The 21,975-nt window shown below is 40.7% G+C and overlaps 1 protein-coding gene across 2 annotated transcripts in view; it reads left to right on the forward strand.

The window, feature by feature from the left end:
• The window catches only part of SLAIN1 (SLAIN motif family member 1), a 77,332-nt gene extending 56,768 nt beyond the window's left edge, over positions 1 to 20,564 (forward strand). For both annotated transcript variants that reach the window (XM_047756035.1, XM_047756036.1), the window contains 4 exons: positions 2,531 to 2,872; positions 14,444 to 14,599; positions 16,971 to 17,253; positions 19,476 to 20,564. In XM_047756035.1, the coding sequence (XP_047611991.1) occupies positions 2,531 to 2,872; positions 14,444 to 14,599; positions 16,971 to 17,253; positions 19,476 to 19,551 (857 nt within the window). In that variant the 3' untranslated portion in view covers positions 19,552 to 20,564. The remainder of the gene's footprint in view (positions 1 to 2,530; positions 2,873 to 14,443; positions 14,600 to 16,970; positions 17,254 to 19,475) is intronic.
• The last annotated feature ends 1,411 nt before the right edge of the window (positions 20,565 to 21,975 follow it).

Consider the following 21,975-nt stretch of genomic DNA (forward strand, 5'->3'; position numbering starts at 1 on the left):
GTATGTCCCTCTTTTTAAACTAGACACCTGTTTAAACTAGAGGCTTCTACTTGAAATATAAGGGGGTGGGGAAGTTTCAAGCATTCCTCCCCCCCTTCTCCCCCACCCCCCAGGTAATAGGCAGATAATTCTGTCCTTTCTCTCAGACCACTCTACTTTTGTAGGTGGAGCAGGTAAGTGCTTCTCACACACTCATGACCATCATAAAGTTTTAGGACATACTCTGGCCACAATATATGGATGTAAAGACACTGCCAGTACAGCCACTGTGGAAAGAATCAGTCAGTTTCTTAAAGAACTAGACATGCAGTTTCATAAGGCCCAACACATTTTAACTCTTGGGCCTTTATCCCAGAGCAGTGGAAACTTGTGTTCAAAAACAAAAAACCTGTGCATGACTGTTCACAGCAGCTTTATTTATAATAATAGCAAATGCCAGAATGAGCTCAGATGGCTGTCCATAGGTGAGCGGTTATTCAAGCTGGGGTATCTCCTTGCCAGGGGGTACATCTCAGCAGGAAAAGGCATGGATTTTGATAATTGCAGTGTCTTGAATGAACCTCCAGGGAATTATGCCAAGTGAAAAAAGATGATCCCAGGAGATTGCATACAATTCCATTTTTATAAATTTATAAAATATATAAATATATATAATTTATATGAATATATAATTCAAATAACATAAATTTATATGAATATATAATGTATAGATATAAAAATCTAAATATAAAATATATAAATATGTGTTAATACATAAATATATAAAATTCATATAAATATGAAATATATATAAACACATAATGGAATTGTATAATTCCATAAATTATACAATTCCATTTATATAACATTTTGGGATGAGAAAATTTTAGAAATGGATGACAGATTTGTGGTTGCTGGGGCTTAGGAACAGGGTGAGAGAGCTCAGAAGGGAGGTGCATGTGGTTATAAAAGGGCAACATGAGGGACTTTTGGAACGTTCCGTTTTTGGTTCATGGTTGGCATATAATCCTACAGGTGATAGGATTGTATAAAATTTAAGGCTAACACATATACACATACACAGGTAATACTGGGAAGAATCCAAAGCCGGTGGGCTTATGTAACTGCCAGTATCCTCTTTGTCCTACTGTTCTGAGATTTTGCAAAATGATACCATCCAGGGAAACTGGGCAAAGTGCACAAAAGATCTCTGTTAGTCCCTAGAACTGTGTGTGAGTCTGTAGTTATTTTAATAAAAATTCAGTTTAAATGCATTATACACTTTTCAAGATACATAATTATGGGAGAGGAGAGAATTGGAATGGGACAGTTTATTACTGGTTCTGCAATAAACAGCACATAATCTTGAGCATGAACTACTTCAAGGGTATTAAAGGTATCAAAAGGCAAAAGCAGGTGTAGATCACAGATAAGCATATTTTGGAGTTATCTTTTCAGGCCAAGTAGCATTTAAGCATAACAATTTCCTGCTTTCAGAATTAGGCAAGGCTACTATAAGAAACATTGTAATGCTTATGCAGGATTTAATAAGGTACATTTTGAGGGGAAAATGATTATATCATTATTTAGCAAAATTAGTAATAACTCCTTCTGAAAATATATATGGCTAAAAAGATTCCATGTCAGTCTCAGAAGCCCAGTAGTCAGACATAGACTACCTAAAAAAAAAAAGTGTGGATTGGCAATGACATAAATAAGTAAAAAATTCTAGTTTGGGAGTTCCCATTGTGGCTCAGTGGTTTACAAACTGTACTAGTATCCATGAGGATGCGGGTTTGATCCCTGGCCTCGCTCAGTAGGTTAAGGCCCTGGTGTTGCTGTGAGCTGCAGTGTAGGTGACAGGTGCAGCTCAGATCTGGCATTGCTGTGGCTGCGGTGTAGGCCGGCAGCTGCAGCTCCCATTTGACCCCTAGCCTGGGAACCTCCATATGCCGCAGATGCAACCCTAAAAAGAAAAATAAAACAAAACTTCTGGTTTGACTATTTTTAGATGGCTGTCATTTAGGATGACCCAGACTATTGAAGTTTTGAAGTGTCATGTGTTTTGAAAAAGTTAATATTAGTAACAAAGAATTAGAGAAATGACGTTGTTAGAAAATACTTTTTAAAAGTTGGGGTGGGGAACAGGAGAGGTTCCTACTTGGGCAGCAATTTGCTTCTTTGTCTGATTCACAGTTACCTACACATCATGATGATGAATGGTTTTTCCTAAGTCGCCTTCCTGAGTCTCTCTCTAGATTTCAGAAGGCGTCACTTGGGAACACTGACAACCATTGATTGATGAACTGTAGCGGTGTATTTAATCTTCACTGAAATTAGGGCAATCTTTTTCCAAAACAGAACAGTCTAATATTAGATGTCTGTTTGGTCGGTAAATGCATCTGTTTTCTCGGGATTTAATAAAGTGGGCATCCGTGTGAGTCATGTGTGTGGCACAGATTTTCCTCAAACATTTGATTAAATGCAACTGAGTGATTAAGCCAGACTGAAATGCCTCCTAAGATAATACCATTTCTTCTTGTTTTACTAGGTCTCCGGCAAGACTATGCTTCTACTTCAGCATCTGTGTCGAGACATAGTTCCAGTGTGTCACTGAGTTCAGGAAAAAAAGGGACGTGTAGTGATCAAGAATATGATCGGTTCAGCCTGGAGGACGAGGAGGAATTTGATCACTTGCCACCACCGCAGCCTCGTCTTCCAAGATGTTCACCTTTCCAAAGAGGAATTCCCCATTCACAGACTTTCTCCAGCATTCGGGAGTGCAGGAGGAGCCCCAGTTCCCAGTATTTTCCTTCAAATAATTACCAGCAGCAACAGTGTTACTCACCTCAAGCCCAGACTCCAGATCAACAACCAAATAGGACCAATGGAGGTAGGTGGTTTTCCCCCTTGGGATCCGATGTGCTTGATCTTTCATCCGTGGTGCAGCAGTAGTCGTCAGGTCAATATCAGTAACTGGTAAGCGGTCCCCAGATTTATTAAGTACATCCTCCCGCCTCTATCAGTTTGGTGTACATTTAAGGCTATAATTGACCAGCCTCTGATTTATAGATTGATTGTTTCAAGAAAACCTCCAGGATGTGGCCAGCATGGCATGAGTCAGAGGTGAGGAGCCACCTCTTTGTGTTGGTGCTAGGAGGGCAGGGTCGTGGGTGTGGAGGAGTTCCTGCTGGAGCTCCGTGGTGTCAGAAGCACCAAGTACCTTCCCCCATCTTTCCGAAGGCCCCCGGTGCCTGACTCCTGGCCCCTAGCACAGCATGAGGGACGGTGAGCATGGACGAAGGTGCTGGGGGAGGATGCTGCAGGCGGACATCCAGATTGAAGGGATGATTGGAATGTGCCTTTTCCTCTGGTTTCTGGACACCTAAAAATCAGATCTGTGTGGCCATAAGGGTATGGAGAGTGCCACGCTGGTATTTGGCATGGCAATGGCAAGTGGACTGTCCTGATGTCAGCAGGGTGGGTTGAATGTGTGTCATTCTCTTTTGTATTTTTTCCGTCTCCCTCTTCATTCTTTATCTTTTCTTCCCCACTCCTGGGAGTTAAAGATCCTGACTTCCAAGAATCACAGGTACAGTAGTCATGTGGTGTCTCTCTGCTAATGATCAGTCTGACCCAGGAGTTCCCATTGTGGCTCAACGTTTATGAACCCGACTAGTACCCATGAGGATACAGGTTTGATCCCTGGCCTCCCTCAGTGGGTGAAGGATCCAGTACTGCCGAGGGCTCTGTTGTAGGCCGGCAGCTACAGCTCCCATTTGACCCCTAGCCTGGGGAACTTCCCTATGCCTTGGTACGGCACTGAAAATACAAAAAAAAAAAAAAAAAAAAAAAAGATCAGTCTGACCCTTGCATACAAATCCCGTATGGAGAAGCAAACCTTATTTCTGCAGTTAGAGCTTTAAATTATTATATGGCACCATTTCTCAAACCTGGGCCCAGAAGGAAGATCAGACAAGTTACTAAAAGATAGTGCAAGGCCAAATACAAATTGTATTAGTCATCACCTGCTATCATGTTTTTAGTTTTACCTTTTCTTCCTGTGCACTTACATTATTCATGCTGAGAGATCATTTGAAAATATTTAAGGTTGTGTAGTCAGAATTTCTCTTTTTAATACTCGCAGATTTTGACCCCTGGCCTGGGAACTTCCATGTGCTGCACGTGTGTCCCTAAAAAAAAAAAAGATGGTGAAATAAGAACCGCTGACTTTTGACAGATCAGTTTGAATGTTTTTCTAAATTATTAAAATAAGACAGGAGAACATAATTGATTTATCCACTTTAAAATAATTAGAGATAAAAAGTGTGTTAGTATTTACTGTTGGCGTCGCTTCCACCCTGCCTGTGTTCCAAAGAGATGGCTCTTAAAAGTTCTTGGAGTGTTTCTGGGGCTCATGGGATTAAAAGGTACATACAGTAGTCCCCACTTCTTACCTGTAGCTTCAGTTACCCCTGGTCAACTGTGGTATGAAAATGTTAAATGGAAAATTTTAGAAGTAGACGACTCATGAGTTTTAAATTGCACATTGTCCTGCGTGGATGAGGAAACCCTGGGCCTTCCTGCCCTTGTCTCCTCTGGGATGCAGAGCATCCCTTTGTCTGGCATTCACACTGTGCGTGCTGCCTACCTGTTAGTAGCTGGATAGAAAAAATATGGTACAGATAGGTTCGTACTATTAGTGGTTGCAGGCATCCACCCACTGTCTTGGGATGTAGCCCCTGCTGATAAGGGGCGGGCGCTACTGTATCTTGAATAGTTTGCCATATATGGTAAATGATGCTATCTTGCAGAATATTTTACTGACTGTAATTTTAGGTTATGACAGAGGTTTCCAGGTATGATATCGTGAGTGTTATTAGCCCAAGGATCTCCCGTGGACCCTGTATTGACTGGCAGGCTAGATCTAGCTGTTTGGTGGGTAACTGACTGTTGCCTTTATTCCTTCAAGGATTCTTAGTGGCTGGTAATGGAAGAAAGATTGAGAAAGTCATCTAGACCATAAACCCAGTGAGAGTCCGCAACTTACCTAACACACTGTGATGTCTCCAAAGTGCCAGGCATGAAGTATATTCACACGAAACCCTGGTTCATGCATTCATCCCACAGAGTGGGGAAGGGTGTCCAGGTGGAAGGACCAGCATTCTCACGGGTGCAGGGATCACAAAGTTTTGGGAAACGCCGCTCCTCACTCTGCGTGGTTTCCGGTAGGGGGCTGCGTGGCCGGGGCAGCAGGAGCTGAGGCTGAGAGGTCTGTAGGGCTGGCATCTTGGAGGTGTCTTTCTCTCGGTGCCCAGGAGTGTGGGCTTTCAGAGGAAGGGGAGGGAGAGTGAGTGGTGGGTTTTAGGCAGTGACTAGACGTCACTGGGTGTGGGGAAGATGGGGGCAACAATATAGGGTGCACGGAGACCCATCAAGAGGATGTTGTGAAAATGGGAATGACAATTAATAATGAAGTCTGAATGGTAGGGGGAGATCTGTTAAATCTTTACGAGGCAGAACTGATGGGACTTGGAGTTGAGGGTGAGGAAGGGAGGTGTAACTTGGGAGACTCTGTAGCTTTTTGGGTTAGGTGGCTCCATGGGTGGGGCTGTAATCTACAGGTTTAAGTAACAGATCTGTGTGTGATAAGGGAGGAAAAATGGATCTGGTTTTGTATTTGCATGGGTTTTTGCTTAATATTCAAATATATCCTTCGTTTTCTGAGCTGGAGGGGCCTACATAAGTCCTTTAGTTTGGGGGTGGGGTTAGGGGGATGTGTGTAACTGTCTTGTAGGGTTGCAGTCCTGTGGCTGATTTGCAATCTCAGCAGCACTCTCTGTGCATGACTCTCAGTTGCCCCTTAGTGGAGGAAGATGTACTGGGCAAGGGAAAAGAGAGGGAAGCCTTTTCTTTTCCAAGTCTCCAAAGGTTTGGTGGTACACTCATGATATTTAGAACTTCCCAGGAGTTAATGTGGGCATGGTGATGGGCTGAGTGGGTATCTCAAAACACCTCAAATTAGAATTTTTAGAATTTCTTCCCTTTTGATAATGCTAGCAAAACATTCAGTAATTGTTGGTTTGACTTGATTTATTAGCATGTAATAATTTCTAGCATTTTTTAAAAAAAACTAAATGGCTGTAAGATTATTTTCTAACCTCTTTTTAATCCACGTATTGAGTAGGGACAGATAGCTAATCCCTTCTATTTTATGTAACAAGTGCTTTCCTTTAGCAGTCTGTTTGATGGAACCTTTTTGGAGACATAGAGTGTTTTTCTGAACAGGGGTAATTAGCTGGTAAGGGTTCATAACACACATGATAAATTCTATTTGTTACTGAACACAAGTATGATTTCTAGTTATATTTACTTTTTAAAAACTCCGTGAAATTTATTATAGTTGTACAACCATCATCACAACCTAATTTTACAATATTTCCATCCCAAACCCCCAGCCCATCCCTCCCCTGCAACCTGTCTCCTTAGGTAACCATAAGTTTTTCAAAGTTTGTGAGTCAGTCAGTTTCTGTTCTATATGTAAGTTCATTGTATAATTTTTTTTAGATTCCACATGTTAGTGACAGCATATGATGTTTGTCTCTAACTGCACTTAGCATGGTAATTTCTAGGTCCATCCATGTTGGTGCAAATGCCATTATTTCATCCCTTTTTGTGGCTGATACTCCATTGTGTATATGTACCACATCCTCTTTATCCACTCCTCTGTTGATGGAAATTTAGGTTGCCTCCGTGTCTTGGCTAGTGAATATAGTGCTGCAAAGAACATTGTGGTAAATGTATCTTTTCAAGTCATGGGTTTCTCTGGATAGATGCCCAGGAATGGGATTGCTGGATCAAATGCTAATTCTATTTTTAATTTTTCTGAGGAATCTCCATAGCGTTTTCTACAGTGGTTGCACCAATTTACATTCCCACCAACAGTGTAATAGGGTGCCTTTTTCCTCACACCCTCTCCAGCACTGATTGTTTGTAGCCTTTTTGATGATGGCCATTCTGGCTGGTGTGAGGTGGTACCTCAATGTAGTTTTGATTTGCATTTCTCTAATAATGAGTGACGTTGAACATCTTTTAATTTTTTTTTTGCCATCTATATATCGTCTTTAGAGAATTGCCTGTTTAGATCTCTGCCAATTTTTTTTTCTTCTGACCATTTTTTCATACGTTTTTTGTGTGTGTGCGTGCGCACGCGTGTGCATCGAGCTGAGGAGGTGTTTATACATATTGGAGATTACTCCCTTGTCAGTCGATTGATTTGCAAATACCTCCTCCTATTCTCTGGTTTGTCTTTTCATTTTGTTTAGGGTTTCCTTTGCTGTGCAGAAGCTTTTAATTAGGTCCCATTTGTTTATTGTTGTTTTTATTATCATTAATCTAGGAGATGGATCTGAGAAGATATTGCTGTGGATTATGTCAGAGAGTGTTCAGCCTGTTTTCCTCTAAGAGTTTTATAATATCTTGTCTTACATTTAGGTCTTTAATCCATTTTGAGTTTATTTCTGTGTATGGTGTTAGGAAGAGTTCTAATTTCATTCTTTTACATGCAGCTGTCTAGTTTTCCCACAGCACTTATTGAAGGGACTGTCTTTTCTCCACTGTATTTTCTTGCCTCCTTTGTCATGGATTAGTTGGCCATAGGTGTGGGGGTTTAATACTGGGCATTCTGTCCTGTTCCACCAATCTGTATTTCTGTTTTTGTGCCAGTACCATATGATTTTTGATGACTGTAGCTTTGTGGTGTAGTCTGAAGTCCAGGAGCCTGATTCCTCCAGCTTCATTTTTCTTTCTCAGGATGTCTTTGGCTATTCGGGGTCTTTTTTGCCTCCAAACTTAAAAGTATTTTGTTCTAGTTCTGTGAAAAATGCCATTTGATAATTTGATAGGAATGGCATTGAATCTGTGAATTGCCTTGGGTAGTATAGTCATTTTGACAATATTAATTCTTCAAGTCCAGGAGCATGGTATATCTTTCTCTGTTTGTGTCATCTTTGATTTTTTTCATCAGCGTCCTATAGTTTTCAGAGCACAAGTCTTTTGTCTCTTTAGGTAGGTTTATTCCTAGGTATTTTATTCTTTTTGATGTGATGGTAAATAGGATTGTTTCCCTAATTTCTCTTTCTCATCTTTTATTGTTAGTATATAGAGATGTAGAAATGCAGTTGATTTCTGTGTATTAATTTTATATCCTGCAACTTCAGCAAATTCATTGATGAGCTCTAACAATTTTCTGGTAGTGTCTTTAGTATTTTCTAGGTATAGTATCACGTCATCTGCAAACAGTGATAGTTTTACTTCTTCCTTTCCAATGTGGATTCCTTTTATTTCTTTTACTTCTCTCATTGCTGTGGCTAGGACTTCCAAAACTATGTTGAATAGTAGTCACGAAAGCAGACATCCTTGTCTTGTTCCTGATCCCAGTGGGAATTCTTTCAGCTTTTCACCATTGAGAATGAAGTTAGCTGTGGGTTTGTCATATATGGCCTTTATTATGTTGAGGTAGGTTCCCGCTATGCTCACTTTCTGAAGGTTTTTCTTTTTTAATCAGAAATGGGTGTTGAATTTTGTCAAAACTATTTTCTGCACCTATTGAGAGGGTCACATGGTGTTTATTCTTCAGTTTGTTAATGTGCTATACCACACTGACTGAGTTGTGGATATTGACGAATCCTTGCAACCCTGAGTTAAATCCCACTTGATCATGGTGTAAGATCATTTTAATGTATCCTTGGATTTGCTTTGCTAGTGTTTTGTTGAGGATTTTGCATATATGTTCATCAGTGATATTGGCCTGTAATTTTCTTTTTTTGTGGTATCTTTATCTAGTTTTGGTATCAGGGTGATGGTGGCCTCATAGAATGAGTTTGGGAGTGTTCCTTCCTCTGCAATTTTTTGGAAGAGTTTCAGAAGGATAGGTGTTAGCTCTTCACAGGTATTAGGATCCGTGAAACCATCTGGTCCTGGACTTTTGTTGGAAATTTTTAAATCATAGTTTCAGTTTCAGTACCTGTGATTGATCCATTCATCTTTTTACTTTTCTAAGAATTTATCCATTTCTTCTAGGTTGTACATTTTATCAACATATATTTGCTTGTAGTAGTCTCTTATGATCCTTCATATTTCTGTGAAGTCCATTTTAACTTCTCCATTTTCATTTCTAATTTTATGAATTTGAGTTCTCTTTTTTTTCTTGATGAGTCTGGCTAAGGGTTTATCAATTTTGTTGATTTTTTTCAAAGAACCAGCTTTTAATTTCATTGATCTTGTCTATGGTTTTCTTCATTTCTATTTCATTGATTTCTGCTCTGATCTTTATGATTTCTTTTCTTCTGCTAACATTGGGTTTTGTCTCTTCTTCTTTCTCTAGTTACTTTAAGTGTAATGTTAGACTGTTTATTTGAGCTTTTTCTTTTTTCTTGAGGTAGGCTTGTATTGCTATAAACTTTCCTCTTAGAACTTCTCTCTTTGCTGCATCCCATAAGTTTTGGATTGTTGTGTCTTTGTTATCATTTGCTTCTAGGAATTTCTTAATTTCCTCTTTGATTTCTTCAGTGATCCATTTGTTGTTTAGTAGCATGTTCTTTAGTCTCCACGTGTTTGTGTTTTTTGCAGTTTTTTTCTTGTTGATTTCCAGTCATGTATCATTGTGGTCAGAAAAGATGGTTGATATGATTTCAGTTTTCTTAAAGTTACCGAGGCTTGATTTGTGGCCCAGGATGTGATCTCTCCTAGAGAATGTTCCACGTGCACTCAAGAAGAATGCGTATTCTGCTGCTTTTGGATGGAATGTTCTATAAATATCTATTAAGTTTATCTAGTTTAATGCACCATTTAAGGCCTGTGTTTCCTTGTTGATTTTCTGTCTGGATGATCTCACCATTGCTATAAGTGGGGTGTTAAAGTTCCCTGCTATTATTGTGTTATTCTCAATTCCTCCTTTTAGGATTGTTAGCAGTTGCCTTATATATTGAGGTGATCCTATGTTGGGTGCATAGATATTTACAGCTGCTGTATCTTCTTGGATTTATCTTTGATCATTATCTAATGTCCTTTCTGTTCTCTTATAATATTCTTTAAAGTCTGTTTTGTCTGATATGAGTATTGCTACTCCAGCTTTCTTTTGATTTTCTGTTTGCATGGAATATTTTCTTCCGTCCTCTCACTTTCAATTTGTATGTGTCCATAGAACTGAAGTGGGTCTCTTGAAGACAACATATATACGGGTCTTATTTTTGTATCCATTCAGCCAGTCTGTGTCTTTGGTTGGGGTATTTAGCCCATTTAGATTTAAGGTAATTACTGATATGTATAGTCTTATTTTATTAACTATTTTGCATTTGTTTTTGTTGGTCTTTTTTCTTCCCATCTTCTCTTTTCTTGTGGTTTGATGACTATCTTTAGTGTTGTATTTGGATTATTTTTTGTGTGTGCATCTATTGTACATTTTTGGATTGAAGTTACCATGAAGTTTTTATATAGGAGTCTATATATATACAAGGCTGTTTTCAGTTGTTGGTCTCTTAATTGTAAATGAGTTCCCAGTTTCCTGCATTTGTACCCTCCTTCTCGTGATTTCTGGTTTTGGTAGCATATTTGTTTGTAAATGATTTCCTACCTTTACTGTATTTATGCCTTTACTGGTGAGCCATGTCATTCATACTATTTTTGTTTCTAGTTGTGGGCTTTTTCTTTTCCACCTAGAGAAGTTCCTTTAGTATTTGTTGTAAAGCTGGTTTAAAGTTGCTGAATTCTCTTAGTTTTTGCTTGTGTGTAAAGCTTTTCATTTCTCCTTCAAATATGAATGAGAGCCTTGCTGGGTAAAGTAATCTTGGTTGGAGGTTTTTTCCTTTCATCACTTTAACCATTTTGTGCCACTGCCTTTGGCCTGCAGAGTTTCTGCTGAAAAATCTGCTGCTAACCTTATCGGGGTTTCCTCGTATGTTATTTGTTTCTTTTCCCTATCTGCTTTCAATATTTTCTCTGTCTTTAATTTTGGTCAGTTTGATTAATATGTCTTGAGGTGTTCCTCCTTGGGTTTATTTTATATGGTACTTCCTATAGATGAGTGAGTGATTCCTTTCCCATGTTAGGGAAGTTTTCAGCTATTAGCTCTTCAAATAGTTTCTCTGGCCCTTTCTCTCTCTCTTCTTCTGGCACCCCTAGAATACAGATGTTGGTGTGTTTATTATCCCAGAGTTCCCTGAGACTGTCTTGATTTCTTTTCAACCCTTTTTCTCTTTTCTTCATCAGTGATTTCCACTAGTCTGTCCTCCACCTTGCTTATTCATTTTTCTGCCTCCTGCATTCTGCCGTTGGTTCCTTCTAGTGAATTTTTTATTTCAGTTATTGTGTTTTATATCTCTGCTTGATTAATTTTAAATCTTCTATGTCTTTTTTTTTTTTCTCTCCAGGTAGCAATTTATTTTTTTGTTATTTTTTTAAGTCACTGTTTTATTGTTTTTAAATACCTTTTTTAATTAATGAAATTTATTACATTTATAGGTGTACAACAGTCATCACAAATTTTAAGGCATTTCCATCCCAAACCCTCAGTGCATCCCCCCTACCCACCAACCTGTCTCATTTGGAAACCATAAGTTTTTCAAAGTCTGTGAGTCAGTATCTGTTTTGCAAAGAAGTTCATTGTGTCTTTTTTAGATTCCACATGTAAGTGATAGCATTTGATGTTGGTGTCTCATTGTCTGAATGACTTCACTTAGCATGATAATTTCTAGGTCCATCCATGTTGCTGCAAATGCCATTGTTTCTTTCCTTTTAATGGCTGAGTAATATTCCATTCTGTATATGTACCACCTCTTCTTTATCCACTCCACTGTTGATGGGCATTTTAAGATGTTTCCATGTCTTGGCTATTGTACATAGTGCTGCAATGAACATTAGAGTACATGTATCTTTTTGAGTCATGGTTTTCTCTGGATGGATGCCCAGGAGTGGAATTGCTGGATCAAATGATAATTCTATTTTTAATTTTTCTGAGGAATCTCCATACTGCTTTCCACAGTGGTTGCACCAATTTACATTCTCACCAACAGTATAATAGGGTTCCTTTTTCCTCAAACCCTCTCCATCACTGTTTGTAGCCTTTTTCATGATGGCCATTCTGGCTGGTGTAAGGTGGTACCTCATAGTGGTTTTGATTTGCATTTTTCTAATAATGAGTGTGATGTTGAACATCTTTTCATGTATTTTTGGCCATCTGTATGTCTTCTTGGAGAATTTTCTGTTTATATCTTCTTCCCATTTTTTGATAAGGTTGTTTGTTTTTTTGGTATTGAGCTGTAGGAGGTGTTTATAAATTTTGGAGATGAATCCCTTGTCAGTTGATTCACTTGCAAAGATTTTCTCCCATTCTGTGGCTTGTCTTCATTTTGTTTAGGGTTTGCTTTGCTGTGCAGAAACTTTTAAGTTTAATTAGGTCCCATTTGTTTATTTTTGTTTTTATTGTCATTACTCTTTAAGAGGTGGTTCTGACAAGATGTTGCTGTCATTTATGTTGGCGAATGTTTGGCCTCTGTTTTCCTCTAGGAGTTTTATAGTATCTGGTATCTAGGCCTTTAGTCCATTTTGAGTTTATTTTTGTGTATGGTGTTAGGAAGGGTTGTAATTTCATTATCTTACATGTGGTTGTCCAGTTTTCCCAGCATCACTGACTGAATAGGCTGTCTTTTCTCCATTGTATATTCTTGCCTCCTTTGTCATAGACTAGTTAATTAGTGCATGGGTTTAATTCTGGGCTTTCTGTCCTGTTCCACTGATCTTTAATGTCTGTCTTTGCGCCAGTACCATGCGGTTTTAATGACTGTAGCTTTGTAGTATAGTCTGAAGTCAGGGAGCCTGATTCCTCCAGCTCCTTTTTTCTTTTTCAGGATGTCTTTGACTTTTCTGGATCTTCTGTGCTTCCAAACAAACTTTAAAGTATTTCGTTCAAGTTCTGTGAAAAATGTCTTTGGTAATTTGATAGGGATTGCATCATTAAATCTTCTGTTTCTTTGCTCAGTGTTTCTTGTAATTTATCAATCTTTGCCTTCAGTTTATTTCCCAGATCTTCAGTCATCTTCACTATCATCAGTCTAAATATTTTTCATGGATAATTCCCAGATCACTTAGCTTTTTTTCTGGTTTTTTGTCTTGTTCCTTATCTGAGTCATAATTCTCTGCTTTTTCATTTTTGGTGTGGTTTCCTTTATGCAGATAATAGGGTTGTAGCTTTCCTTACTTCTGATGTCTGTCCTCCTTGTGGCTGAAGTTGGTATGGGAGTTTGCTTAGGCTTCCTGATGGGAGGGACTAGTGCCTGCCCACTGGTAGGTGGAGCTGATTCTATCCCTCTGGTGGATGGGGCTTTGTCTCTGGGTGTGATTAGAGTGCCTTGGAAGTCTTTAGGCAGCCTGTTTGCTGATGGGTGGAGCTGTGTTCCCACCCAGTTTGTTTGCCTTGGGGTTTCTCAGCCTTGATGGATGATTCTTCAAAAATGGCCACCTCTAGAGGAATTCACGCTGATGATTATTCCCAAAACCTTTGCCTCCAATATCCCTCCCCCACAACGAGCCACAATCATGCCCTTTTTTTCCCAGGAGATCCTCCAAGAACCACAGACAGGTCTGACACAGATTCCTACGGAGTCTTTGCTTTGCCCTGGGACCCAGTGCACATGAAGGCCATGTGCACCTCTCAACAGTGGAGTCTCTGTTTCCCCCAGTTCCATGGCGCTCCTGAGCACAAGCCCTGCTGATCCTCAGTGCCAAATGCTTTGGGGGCTCCTCCTCCCAAGGATAGAGTCCCAGGCCTGGGAAACTGATGTGGGTTTCAGAACTTTCACTCCTGTGGTTGAGCCTCTGCAATATACAGTTACTTTCCAGTCTGTGAGCCACCTCCCTGGCGGGTATGGGGTCAATCCCCCTACCAATTTGACGTGGCCTTCTCTTTGTCTTCTGGAGTAGGTTGATGTGGCCTCCTCCTCTGTCTTCTGGAGTAGGATATCTTTTTTGATAGTTGCTAGTCTATTTTGTTGAAGGTTGTTCAGCAGTTGGTTGTAATTTTGTTGCTTTTATGAGAGAAGATGAGCTCCAGTCCTTCTGCTCTGACATCTTAATCCCCTCTCCTCTGTATTTACTTTCAAAGTAGGGTTTTTTTAAATTTTTTTTTTTTTTATGGCCGCATGTATAGCATATGGATGTTCCCAGGTCAGCAGTGAATCAGAGCTGCAGCTGGGGCCTACAAGAGGGCAACACCAGATCTGAGCTGCATCTGAGACCTACGGCAGCAACGGATCTTTATCCCACTGGGCGAGGCCAGGGATTAAACCTGTGTCCTCACAGAGAAAACATCTTTACCCCACTGAGCCACAACAGGAACTCCTGAAATACAGCGTTTTAATTGGTATAAAACCTGTGGTTGTTAACTTAGTAAAATTCTTTTCTCTTATAGACAAGCTCCGAAGAAGTATGCCTAATCTAGCCCGGATGCCAAGTACAACTGCCGTTAGTAGCAACGTTAGTTCCCCAGTTACCGTGCGAAATAGTCAGAGTTTTGACTCCAGCTTGCATGGAGCTGCAAATGGAATTTCAAGAATACAGTCTTGTAGTAAGTATGACAACTTTTCACTCTTTTTTAATTTTTAATCAGCTATAAGACCATTAGAAAAATACCTTATTTTTTCATTTCTCTTAAGAACATAAAAGGAAACTTTTTCTTTTTGACTTTTTGTATTTCATTATTATAATTGAGTAGTATTTCAAGAGTGCCTATGTCACTATGAGTAAATTATCTGTAATCCTTTATATCCAGAGACAGCAGAAGCACCAAATGGTGATTGAATTGTCCACTCATCATACAGAAATATTTTCTTTGCAGATCTGCCTCGTTCTAGCTGTTTACGTGATATTTTTACTCTGAAGAAAGTACACTTACTCTGTCTAGCTGTCACTTTGGCCTTGTTTGCCATCAGTCCATAGCCTTTCCCCACAAATGAAGTTATATTTTTGTGTGTCTAAATTAGGACTTAACTACTTCATTTTGACCCTCAGTCTGTCATTCATTCTCCATATGTTCTACGCAGTAACGAGCAGCTCAGTAAGTTCAGTCTATGTGCATTTTCACTTCTGTGGGGCAAAATTCCCATCTTCCTGCTCATATTGTCAATATGGGTAGTTGGGCTTAAGTCTGAGCCTGACCCCCCCCTGGGAGGCAGAGTCAAGGTCACAGTCCCAGTATTGACACACCTGAACCTGAGAGGCCTGAATGTGTTCAGAGGTGCTGGCCAAGGGCCAGCAACCTTAAATCTGCACCCAGAGTGAGTGGTTTGTAGCCCTATTCACTTACAACGTATTTTTTGAGCACTTTCAGGTTTACAGAAAAACTGAGTGGGAAGCATATCATTCCCATATAGCCCCCACATTCCCCCTTCCTCTCCTTCCATTGCCCCCGTTTTAAACAGCTTACACTAGTGTGCTACGTTTGTTGCAACTGATGAGCCAATATGTTGAAACAGTCATGGCTAGAAAGGATCCTAGAGATGACATAGCAACCAGCACAAGTTCACTGTGTCCCCCAAACTTTTTTTTTTTTGCTTTTTAGGGTTGCACCTGTACCATATGGAAGTTCCTAGACTAGGGGTCAAATCAGAGCTGCAGCTGCCAGCCTACACCACAGCCACAGCAACTCGGGTTCTGAGCTACGTCTGCGACCTACACCACAGCTCATGGCACCACCAGATCCTTAACCCCCCAAGCAAGGCCATCCTCATGGATACTAGTTGGGTTTGTTTCCGGTGAGCCACGACCTCCCTGTCCCCCAAACTTGATAGAAACAGGTCCAGAGCCGACTCTTCCATGGACCTCATTTTTCATGGAATGTTTGGGTACTATACTCATACATCAGCATTCCTACATGTAGATGTCACTTAATACATACTTGAGCAAAACTAATTTAAGGAAACATTTTCAAGAGATATTAAGTAAAACCACAGACGTTTTGTCTTTCTCCCCACTTCTTTTTATAGAAGAGATACCTAGTGTATATTTTATGCATAAGTTCAAAACCAGTTAAACTATTTGAGAAAATAGGGTCCGGTCTGTTTCTGTTTCATTTGAACCACAGCTGTACTTGGCAGCAAAGGCTAGAGTGATCAGTAAGCAAACAGCAGCATTGTATGTACAAGTTTTTGTTAAATTTGTGATTCAGATTTTTTCCTTTGGAGAAGAGCATTAGAAACATTAAAACAAACAAACAAACAAAAAAACCAGTTCATTATTTTCCAGTGTGAAATAGCGCTCAGTGTTTGGCCAGCATATTGATGAACTTTTTAAGGGCTCTTCCCCAGAGAGCTCCCTTCATTTCACAGGTTCTGCTGCTGTTTTCAAGAGAATAGCAGCAGCACTTGTGGAGGGTCACTAAACGCCAGGGGCCGCTACAAGGCGTTCTGTGGATTAACTCATTTAGTCTTCCCACCAACCCTTCGAGATAAGTGAATGTCATGATGAAAATACTCTAAGAACTATTCTGTTATAAGCTCTTTGTACCTACTGAAGCCACCTCTGTCTTCCTTTCTGTAATTATTGCCATGACGTTGTCCCCTTGTTTTATTTTCATGAAACATCCCCAGTACACCCATCGAGAAATCCCAATGTCTCCCAAGCGAGCAAGAAGGAAATCCTGGGAGAACTCAGAGATGACCGCGTTTGTCAAAGGCAAGGAAGTCGTGGTTCCCGCTGGCTTCTGAACATAGTAGGCACTCAGATATGTTGCTGACATAGTAGACTCTTGTCAAGAAGTAGAATTTTCCAAAACAAGATGCAGTCTGGAGCCCGTATTGCATTTGTCTTTACACACACAGTGTATACACACAGTATATACTTACACACACGCATAACCCTTGCAGACAGGTAGTCTCAGCTTTTTTGAACGTAGGTAGTGTAGACATTTTCTCTCATGTGCATGTTCTTTCCTCTCCCAGTTCCGTCACCAGGACAGCTTCAGCACAGAATCCACAGTGTGGGGCATTTCCCAGTGTCTGTCCGACAGCCTCTTAAAGCCACAGCCTACGTGAGTCCGACCGTGCAAGGCAGCAGTAGCCTGCCTTTGTCCAACGGCCTCCAGCTCTACTCCCCCACGGGGATCCCCACCCCCAGCAAAGCCGCAGCTTCTGGCATAATGGGCCGCAGCGCACTCCCAAGACCCTCTCTGGCAATAAATGGGAGTAACCTGCCTCGGAGCAAAATTGCACAACCCGTCAGAAGGTGAGAACCCGTGTCCTTTTCCGTACCCTCACCTGCAGTGTGCGATTAGAATAGAGACTGCTCTGGGAACCACCTCACCTTCTCCTCTGTCCCAGACCAGCTCCAGCTGTCTGTCCTGCCTCTGGCACACTGGGGGGTGGGGTGGGGTCCGCCCCTGTCTGATCCCACCTCCCCTTGCTCCTGCAGCACTCCACTCTTTGCTTTTAACTTCCCAGCTAGCCCCACCCGCATGGCCCACTGTCCCTCCTTCAGATCTTTGCTCAGGTGGTGCCTCCTTCCAGGATTGCAGCTCCTGCAAATTCAAATTCCTCCCTGTCCCCTTCCCCATTTGTTACCCACAGCCTTTATAACCACCTACTTAACGACTTTGGGCTGACTTCCCCAGTAGCACGGAAGCTGCAGGAAGCGGGGTAGTTGCTTCTGGGACTAATAATGTACACCCCTGATGCCTATGCCCAGGGCAGGGAAGAACTGCTCATCTTTTTTGAATCAATGTTCTTCTTTTTTTTTTTTTTTTTTAGGGTGGCACCTGCAGCATATGGAAGTTCCCAGGCTAGGGGTCAGTTCGGAACTACAGCTGCCACCTAAGCCACAGCAACTCAGGATCCAAGCTGCGTCTGCAACCTACACCACAGCTCACAGTAACATTGGATCCCTAACCCACTGAGCAAGGCCAGGGATCGAACTCGCAACCTCATGTTCCTAGTCGGATTTGTTTCTGATACATCACAACGGGAACTCCCGAATCAATACTTTTTTATCAAAGTAGGCAAACATGTTGTTAGGCAAATGCACATGCCTGCACCTTTCCCCTACACTCAAGATTTTTAAAGCATCTTAGTGATGTTTAATTGGGCTTTCTTTTTTTTTTTTGTCTTTTTGTCTTTTGTTGTTGTTGTTGCTATTTCTTGGGCCGCTCCCACGGCATATGGAGGTTCCCAGGCTAGGGGTCAAATCAGAGCTGTAGCCACCGGCCTGCGCCAGAGCCACAGCAACGCGGGATCCGAGCCCCGTCTGCAACCTACACCGCAGCTCACGGCAACGCCGGATCGTTAACCCACTGAGCAAGGGCAGGGACCGAACCCGCAACCTCATGGTTCCTAGTCGGATTCGTTAACCACTGCGCCACGACGGGAACTCCTGGGCTTTCTTATTGTTGCTAAGTTTGGTGTGTTCCAGGGAACGTTTTTTTTTCAAAACTCCACAGAGTTTGCAGGGCACGTGTTAAATGAGCTCATGGTCCTGACGGACCCTTCTTGAACTGGATATCCTGGAGTGCTTTATGATTACAAACAGTTCCTTAAAATTGAGTTGAAGGCAGATTAGAAGATGAGAATGAAGGAAGTAAATTCACAGGCTATTGCAGGAAATTAGGATTTGAGGGAGGAGGGGGAAGGGAATCATCGTCGAAAGTTTTAAAGGGATTGTGGGAAACAAGTGGCTTCTCTTTATGCATTGGGTAAGTATAAATAGCTTTTATTTTCTGATAAGTAATAGGTTCTCAGATCAAAAAGTAAATTTGGAAACTACTGTAAGACACAGAAAAGTAAATAATCCTGCTACCCAGATAGAAATCATTTTGGTGCATGTTTGTTCAAATTCTGGCTTACTCTTCCCCAATAAATGCAGGGCTGTGTTGTGTTTATGGCTGAATTTTCACAGTAACTTCTGTACATCAAACATGCACAATTATTTGATGTATTATGGACAGTCCATTTTATCTTTGGATGTATGTCTCCACACTAAGCTGGTAGAAGGCTGCCACTGCCAGACTATGAGAAGGTCTGTTCCCCCAAACTTAGGCAAACACTGAGTATTACAATTCCTTTCAAATTCGATGCCAATGTAATAGGCAAACCTTTGGCTATTGGTACAACTGAAAATTTTTCCATGTAATTCAGTGAAGGAGCCATTTATGTCCTTAGGCCATTTTTCTATGAGCTGACCTTTTTCTGATTTAAAAATATTCTTTACACACTACGAGTATTGATCATTTTCCACATACGCTGCAAATCTGCTGGTACACCCCATAACGTGGGCGGCGGCGTGCCAAGATCTGGGTTTCCAGCAGACAAGCCTGTTGAAGGCTCAGACACACAAGGCAGGTTGGGGAAGAGCCAGCCTGTTGTCACCTGGCCCAAGCATCAGCGAGGCACTCGGCGGGGGTGATGTGCCTCGTGGGATTCCTAACAAGTTGTTTCCTTTTTTTCATCCCTTTGTAGTTTCCTTCAGCCTCCAAAGCCCCTGTCTTCACTCAGCACTCTGAGGGATGGGAACTGGAGAGATGGTTGCTACTGATGCAATTTTCTGTACCCCTGATGCGCGGGAAGGGAGTGGAAATGAGGGTCGTGTTACCCAGCTGGCTGGGTAACAGCAGATGTCGGGATAGTCTTTCCCTTTTGCATTTTCACGTACTTACTACATTGTTTTTCAACGGACCAATCACCAGAGACTAATTATTGCACTTAAGTATTTGCCTGAGATACTGCAACAGTCACCAATCCGTGGTTGCAGTATTGGGACGCTTAGAGCTAGGAGGTTTTGGTAGAACTGCTATGTACCTGAATCCTTTTTGAGAGAACTGAAATGTATCAACAATGCTTTCTTTGCCATATGAGTTTGTTTTAAAGTTAACTCGTTCAATTTACTTACGTGTTCTAAACATCTTCCCCTCACATGTTCTGTATTTTCATACATTGCATATTTACAACTAGGTTCTATAATGTATGCTTTGAAATTTACTTTTTTATAGTTTACAGGAATTTTATTTTTTGTGCCTATTTCTTTTTACACCTCTGTGAACCACGATGGAACAACTTAAATTTTGTGCCATAAAAATATTTTTGTGGTAAGGTACTATTTTTTTAGCTCTAGGGATCTATCATCAAAAATCCATCATACAATTTGAGAGACATAATTTTATGTTGAATGAGCACAACATAATCTGAAGCCTTGCAAGGAGACAGCCAGCCAGACGGCAGAGTGAAATGGTCTTGTTTTCATTGTTAATTTATTGTCATCCATGGGTTTCCTATTTGTAATAGCATCACGGGCTCATTGCACTTAATACCTGCAATGTTTGCTACTGTACCACTTGATTTTCAGTACTTTATTACAAAGGATGAAACTGTAATGTTTTATTAACAATGCTTCTGGAAATGAATGCATTTTAAAGCAAATAAATCTTTTTGATAGACCTTTTACAAAATCCAGTTGCACTAATGAATGCTTTCTTATGGTAAATAAGCTAATATTTGTTACTGTGTACACCACTGTTTTGGAATGTTCCAAAATAAAGACTATTTCAGCAATATCAGGTCACGCATGACTGTGCAACATCAACAGTACAAATGCCATGTCTATACACTTCTCCGTTAGGAAAGTGTTGGTGCTGTGCTCCAGCACAGCGTTTATTTGTGTCTTGTTTTACACATGTGAATATTCTGCCTTCCCTCTTTCTCTCTCTCAAAGACTCGGGATAAGAAATGCAAGGTTTTCGTTTTGCAGTGGGGTTTGGGTCCCACTTAGGAAGGTCACTAAAAACCCAGGGAGCAGCTTACCCAGAAACACATTTGTGGATGAATACTGTCAGTGGCTATTTCAGTATTTTATGAGGGTTGAACTTGAAATACTTTCTCAGGGTCAGTAAAATAGAGTATTATCATTACACTATATTTGATATATATTGGAACACTTTTCACTTGAAAGTGCCATGGAAAGGTTAGAGGCTTTAATGTTAAGTTCTAATGTTGACCTTCTCTCAGAGGTCATTAGAGATTATTATTTTTTAAAAAGCATGCCTCAACATTGCTAATTATTAGAGAAATGCAAATCAAAACTACAGTGAGGTACCACCTCACACTGGTCAGAATGGCCATCATTAGAAAGTCTACAAATAACAAATATGAGAGAGGGTGTGGAGAAAAGAGAACCCTCCTTCACTGTTAGTGGGAATATAAATTGGCACAGCCACTGTGGAGAATAATATGGAGGTTCCTCAGAAAACTACAAGTAGAGTTGCCATATGATCCAGCAATCCTACCCCTGAGCACGTATCTGGAGAAAACTATCATTCAAAAAGATACATGTACCCCAGTGTTCATAGCAGCACACCATTCTCAATAATAGCCAAGACATGGAAGCAACCTAAATGTCCATTGATAGACAAATGCAGAAAGAAGATGAGGTGTGTGTGTATATCACGCACACGTATACACACACATAATGGAATACTACTCAGCCATAAAAGAGAATAAAATAATGCCATTTGCAGCAACATGGATGGAGCTAGAGAGACCCATACTAAGTGAAGTAAGAGGAAAAAAAAATACCGTGTGATAATGTGGAATCTAAGATACGGCACAAATGAACTTATCTACAAAACAGAAACAGACTCACAGACATGGAGAACAGACTTGTGGTTGCCAAGGGGGATGGACTAGGAGTTGGGGGTTCATAGATGCAAACTATTACATTTAGAATGGGTAAGTAATGAGGTCCTACTGTACAGCACAGGGAACTCTATCTCATCTCCTGGGATAGACCATGATGGAAAATAATATGAATATAAAAAAGTAAATAAAACATTTCTATATAGTTCCATGGAGTACTGAAATTCTGGCTTTTAATTAGCCTGTCTTTTAAATACAGTGTGAGCCAGAAGAGGTGAGATATCAAAGGAGAAGTGATTTGGGGCACTTTGTTAGTGACGCGGACTGTGCT

This window comes from Phacochoerus africanus, chromosome 13, assembly GCF_016906955.1.
Source record: "Phacochoerus africanus isolate WHEZ1 chromosome 13, ROS_Pafr_v1, whole genome shotgun sequence".
Classification (NCBI taxonomy): Eukaryota; Metazoa; Chordata; class Mammalia; order Artiodactyla; family Suidae; genus Phacochoerus; species Phacochoerus africanus.